Source organism: Danio rerio, chromosome 8, assembly GCF_049306965.1.
Source record: "Danio rerio strain Tuebingen ecotype United States chromosome 8, GRCz12tu, whole genome shotgun sequence".
NCBI classification, from domain to species: domain Eukaryota; kingdom Metazoa; phylum Chordata; class Actinopteri; order Cypriniformes; family Danionidae; genus Danio; species Danio rerio.
Genome location: NC_133183.1, coordinates 32,456,310 through 32,462,500, shown reverse-complemented (window position 1 = coordinate 32,462,500; position 6,191 = coordinate 32,456,310). Strand labels below are relative to the sequence as shown.

Here is a 6,191-nt window from a genome sequence, read left to right as displayed (position 1 = left end):
ATTCACAAACTCTCATACACTAAGGCCATTATATATTTTATTCAGTTTAACTAAAGTGCATGTCTTTGGACTGTGGGGGAAACCGGAGCACCTGAAGGGAACTCACGTTAACACGGGGAGAACTAATAACCTCCACACAGAAATGGCAACTGACCCAGCTGGGACTTGAACCAGCAACCTTGCTAACAACTAAGTCACAGTGCCACTGGCTATAAGCATAATATTATGAAATAATATGACAATTTACATTGTAACCGTTATAGTTTGAATTGTTTTGACATTGATAATATCCTTAGCAATATTTATTCAAATGTTTTTTGGTATTTATGCTTTTGGCAGACCTATTGGTGGTTCAATCTGCTGTGGCAACTCCTGATAAATAAGGGACTAAGCCAAAAGAAAATGAATGTATGAATGAATTTATTGAAAGCAACTTACATTGCAGGACTGTAAAATACAATTCCAACCTTTTAATAATAATTGCAGTAACTTTATAGTAAGATCAGGAATATGAATTAAGAATGATGTGCCATTCGTGTATTTCAGAACAGTCTTTTATTGTTCTAAATGAAATCCAGTATTATTAAAGTGATTCAAATTTTATCTGGTCACCTTGAGTGCGATATTCCATTCTTCACATTTTCCAGATGAACTGGTGCCTGAGGTCTTCAGCTAGCTCTGATATCACACTGCATTCTCCAGCATTCATCCTTGAAACCAAATAGAAATGTTTCTGCTGTCTTCCATAATACAGACACGTTTGATTCATGGTTCACACTTTACAATGAGGTTTTATTAATGTGTTTACTAACATGAACTAAATATGAACAATACTTGTAAAGTGTTTGTTAATCATAGTTCAATTACTAACACATTGTTAACATCCAAACTTATGCTTGCTAACATTAGTTAGTGCACTGTGAGTTAACATGAACGCTGAACAACTGCATTTTCATTCACTAATGTTAGCTAACAGAAATAAATACTGTAATAATTGTATTGTTCATTGTTTGTTGATGTTAGTAAATACATTAAGTATCATGAAGTAATGCAAAGTGTTACCAATTTGTAAAGGTTTCATGTGTTGGGTGTTTTGAGCAGATCTTTTTGTGTGTGTCTTGACAGGAAGGAGAACGTCTGAGTGACGAAGATCTGTTTAAGTTCCTGGCGGATATAAAGAGGTCATCCAGTCAGAGACGTGTTAAAATCATACCTGGTGAGCAGATGTGTTCATTTTTTATTGTCTGGTTTTCCACAGAAGAGTGTAAATCTTAACAGTGGAAGTCTGATGATTAAGTGACAGAAATACAAATAAAAGAATGTTTGCTATCAGTTTACTGGGGCTATCCATGATGACCATGAAAGTAGAGCATTAAAGAAGATTTTGGGCTGAAAATGCGATGTTTCATAAAATGCAAGTCCTTTGAGAGTCAAACATACAGGCAAACCTAAATGAATTATATTTCACGAATTCATTTATTCATTTTTTTTTCAGCTTAGTCTCTTTATTAATCTGGGGTCATCACAGTGGAATGAACTGAAAACTTATGCAGCTTGTTTTACGCAGCGGATGCTGCAACCTATCCCTGGGAAACGTCCATATACACTCATTCATACACATACACTACGGACAATTTACCTTACCCAATTCACCTACAGTGCATGTACTTAGACTTATAGGGGAAACCGGAGCACCCAGAGGAACTCACACGAACATGTGGAGAACATGCAAACTCCACACAGAAATGCTAATTGACCCAGTTGAGGCTCAAATCAGTGACCTGCTTGCTGTGAGGCGATTGTGCGACCCCCTGTGCTACCTTGACACCCTATTTTATAAATAATTTTATTCATTAATTAAATCTTAAAGTGGCTTTAGCTACTTTTTGTATTTTATGAATTACCAAGGGGCTCAGTTGCTTAAGTAAAAAATAATGCTACAATTTGGATAGCCTGAGAGTGAATTAATAGCTAATGTCAGATTTTGTGTGAACTGTCCCCGTATTAAGCATGTCATGTGTAACTCATCTTGCTTTATGTTCTGTTTGAAAGGTTATCTGAAACTGGAAGTGCTTCCAGCGCCGGACACGGTTCCTGGGTGTTTGTCTCCTGAACTGATTCCAGTGAAGCCTGTGTCTGAGAAAAACCAACGTCCGATTAAAGAAGTGCTCGAGTTCCCTTCGAAGGAAGTTTATGTGCCTCACAATATATACCGGTAATCTCTCTTTCTCTCTTCCAGTCAAACACACAAACTGAAAAGTTGATATTCAGCAGATCTGGGACGCAGTGATTAATCAGTAACCTTGAATAAATCTCAGAGTTATAATGTTTGTCAGAATTTAGAGGTCAGAACTGTTGTTGATATGATTAGTCACTCATTGACTTTGAACACAAATGCCTGAAAAAACTGCATGCAACAGTGTTGCCAGATCTTGCCAGAAAAACAAACAAAAATGTCAAATATAAGTCACCTAAAAACACAGATTAAAAGGATGGGAGGATTGTTAATTGAATCTGGAATAAAACCAGAATCACCTATTTGCATAAATGTTGCTCCTGTATCTGAAAATAAGCAGCTGGGATTTATAGTCAATTTTTATGAAACCTGGCAACGCTCGTGTTTTCATTCCTTTTTCATTTTGAACTGTGAACAGTTTCTGCCATCTAGTGGTCAGGTAGTAGTTTAACACTTGTGTATGGACTTCAAGTGAAAGTATTTTGTCTGCAAATAAAGTTAATTTTCTTTAATGTGTAATATGTTGCAGGAATCTGCTGTATGTATATCCGCTGAGGTTAAATCTTACTAACCGTCTGACTTCAGCCAGAAACATTACAGTAAAAATCCAGTTCATGAGCGGTGAGGACTCAAGTTGTGCCATGCCTGTAAGTGCAACAACACATTTACATGTCTACATGTAAATCAAATATATATTATTATTGTAATTATAATATAATAATAGTATTAATAATAATGGTCATGATGAAATTATTATTAAAATAATAATAATAACAATAATAATAATGATAATAAAATAATAAGGATGATGATGATAACATTATTAATATTATTATTATTATTATCATTATTATTTTTATTATTATTGTCATTTTAATAATAATTTCCTCATGACCATTGTTATTATTATAATTATTAATGTTATTATTATTTTTACTTCTAGTTTTATAAAATAATAAGATAACAAAATATCATGTTGGCTATGCTGTAAAAAATATCATTATCTACAAACTGAAAGTAGAAAAACAAATCAATAATATTTTTGTAATTGTATAAAGTATATATGATACATTTTTACTATATATTTTAGACAATTTTAAAAATATTATTGATTTATTTTCAATCATTGCCATCTTACCACTAATTTTATTTTACCTAAGAAAGAAATTTGAATACTAAATTAAATTATAGCACTAAATTAAAGTTTGTTGTCACTGTAAGTTAATTAATTGCGTATCATAATGTGTTTTCACATTTTGTTCAATTTCTGCCTGTATGCCTCACTCATCTTCTTTTTTAACTCTGCACTTTCTTTTTAAAGGTAATCTTTGGAAAATCAAGTGGCCCGGAGTTCCTTACGGAGGTCTACACTCCAGTCACTTACCACAACAGGTACACTTGGTCTCTTAAAGCGATTCTAATCATTTGAACATCAAGCAAAGGTAAGAGTGGACTGAGTGAGCTGTTTCCTGTATCTCCTCTGCAGGTCTCCTGATTTCTATGACGAGATAAAGATCCTCCTGCCAGCCCGTTTAACAGATAAACACCACTTGCTGTTCACCTTCTTCCATATCAGCTGCCAGCAGAAACAAAACCAGACTGGAAGTGTGGAGGCTCTCATTGGATATTCAGTAAGTGACTGAACACATTTGTATGTGTGTGTGTGTGTGTGTGTGTTGAAATATTTGTCAAGATGTCTTTAGCAGAGGAAGGCAATTTTCACAATATCTCCTATATTATTCCCATGATATTTTTCCTTGAAGATTGATTAATTACTATTTTTTTTAAGTTTGGCTGAAATAAAAGCAGTTTTAATATATGCATAATAATAATAATTTTAAGGTCAATATCATTAGCAAATAACAAACAATTAGCTTTAAAAAACACTGTTGTTCAATAATTTACCTAGTAAACCTAATTATCCTATTTAAGCCTTTTAATTGCATTTTAAGCTAGCAGTATTACTAGTATGTTGCAAAACAACTCGCAAAATAGTATTTATTGTCATTATGGCAAAGACAAAATAAATTAGTTATTAGAAATTAATTATTCATAAATAAAACTATCATGTTTAAAAATGTTCCCTCTGGTAAACAGCTCTTGGTTGGTACATGCTGTAGGTCAATTTAAAATATGTACTATACATACACACACACACACACACACACACACACACACACACACACACACACACACACACACACACACACACACACACACACACACACACACACACAGCCTGGCCAGAGTAGAAGAAAACAAAAACTTAAAAGTCTATGATTGGATCTTTATGCCAGTGATTTTGTTGTCTTATACAGTATGTTTGAAAACAATTCCTCTAAACTAATGCAGTGTGTAGCTTTTTATTGGCCCTGTATTGCCCACAATGCAAAGATTAATCCAGCTCAAACCGTGTTGGAATGGACTTTGTCTCAGTAGCTTTGTTTATAGTGCTTAAAAACTTAAATATAACTTCAGTGCAAATGTAAAATTTAGCATAAAACAGCTGTTTCTGCGTCTTGTGTTGAGAATAAAAACATCACTTTCTGGCAAACTAGCACAAAATAATCAGTCACGAAAAGCTAAAGTTCTTGCTAACGGGAAACCACTGTAGCTCTTTTCCCGCCATAATAAATGTGCTGTGCCTCAGAGAGCCGGATGACACACAAAGTAACAATCACTGTCATGTTAAGCTGAGTTTGGAGGCTGGGCTTGTGGTTTGGAAATGCTGTTAATTCAGGGATTGAATTTGTTGTGAAAATTATCTAGTCAAATATTATTTACTGTCATCATGGCAAAGATGAAATAAATCAGTGATTAGAAATGAGTTATTAAATCTATTTTGATTAGAAATGTGTTGAGAAAATCTGCTCTTCGTTAAATAGAAATTAGGGAAAAAAATAAAAAGGTGTGCTAATAATTTTCAGGAGGGCAATTAATTCTGACTTCAACTGTATATATATTGGTTGTATTGGGACACTGTATATACAGTTGAAGTCAGAATTTTTAGCCCTTCTAAATTATTAGTCCCCCTGTTTATTTTTTTCACTAATTTCTGTTTAACGAAGAGGTTTTTTTTAACTCATTTCTAAACATAATAGTTTTAATAACTCATTTCTAATAACTGATTTATTTTATCTTTGTCATGATGACAGTAAATAATATTTGACTAGATATTATTCAAGACACTTCTATACAGCGTAAAGTGACATTTGAAGGCTTAATTAGGTTAATTAGGTTAACTAGGCAGCTTAGGGTAAATAGTTATTGTGCTGTATAATGGTGGTTTTTATTCTTTAGAAAATCAGAAAAAATAAATGGCTTAAAGGGGCTAATAATTTTGACCTTAAAATTTTGTAAAAAAAATTTATAAATAAAATAATAAAACCCATGCAAACACGGGGGGAACATGCAAACTCCACACAGAAATGTCAACTAACCCAGCCGAAGCTCGAACCTGCAATTTTCTTGCTGTGAGGCGATTGTGCTACCCACTGCGCCATCGTGACCTCCATTAATTATCATATTATGAACACATCACATCATTTTGCCTTCAACTATATATACTAAAACAGAAAATTATTATTATATTTGCATGATGCATTTGTATCTAGCTGTATCATTGTACTTTTAATCAGATAAATGTAACCTTGAAAATATAACATACAAATATATACATATAGACATTACTGTAAGTGTGATGGTGGACTTCTATCCCTGCAGTGGTTACCCATGCTGAACAATGACCGGCTGCAGACCAGCCAGCAGTGTCTGCCAATCGTTCTGGACAAGCTTCCTATCAACTATTCCCTACATACCCCAGAGGTACAGTCAACCATTTCAACATCTGCCTTTTTTAGGATACCACTCATTTAATGTAGTTATATCGCATTGATGTCTCATTTGGGCACACATTCAGAAGGTCTTATGTTGCTTTGTGTGTTCATTAGTTTGA

General features: G+C 33.7%; 1 protein-coding gene across 4 annotated transcripts in view; it reads left to right on the top strand.

The window, feature by feature from the left end:
• dock8 (dedicator of cytokinesis 8) overlaps positions 1 to 6,191 on the top strand; it is a 99,216-nt gene that overhangs the window by 43,048 nt on the left and 49,977 nt on the right. For all 4 annotated transcript variants that reach the window (XR_012384431.1, XM_021478460.3, XM_001920072.9 and 1 more), the window contains 6 exons: positions 1,126 to 1,216; positions 2,053 to 2,215; positions 2,766 to 2,883; positions 3,558 to 3,628; positions 3,723 to 3,867; positions 5,960 to 6,061. Coding sequence is in view for 3 of the 4 variants with exons in the window: in XM_021478460.3 (XP_021334135.1) it covers positions 1,126 to 1,216; positions 2,053 to 2,215; positions 2,766 to 2,883; positions 3,558 to 3,628; positions 3,723 to 3,867; positions 5,960 to 6,061 (690 nt within the window). In the remaining variant the exon portion in view is untranslated. The remainder of the gene's footprint in view (positions 1 to 1,125; positions 1,217 to 2,052; positions 2,216 to 2,765; positions 2,884 to 3,557; positions 3,629 to 3,722; positions 3,868 to 5,959; positions 6,062 to 6,191) is intronic.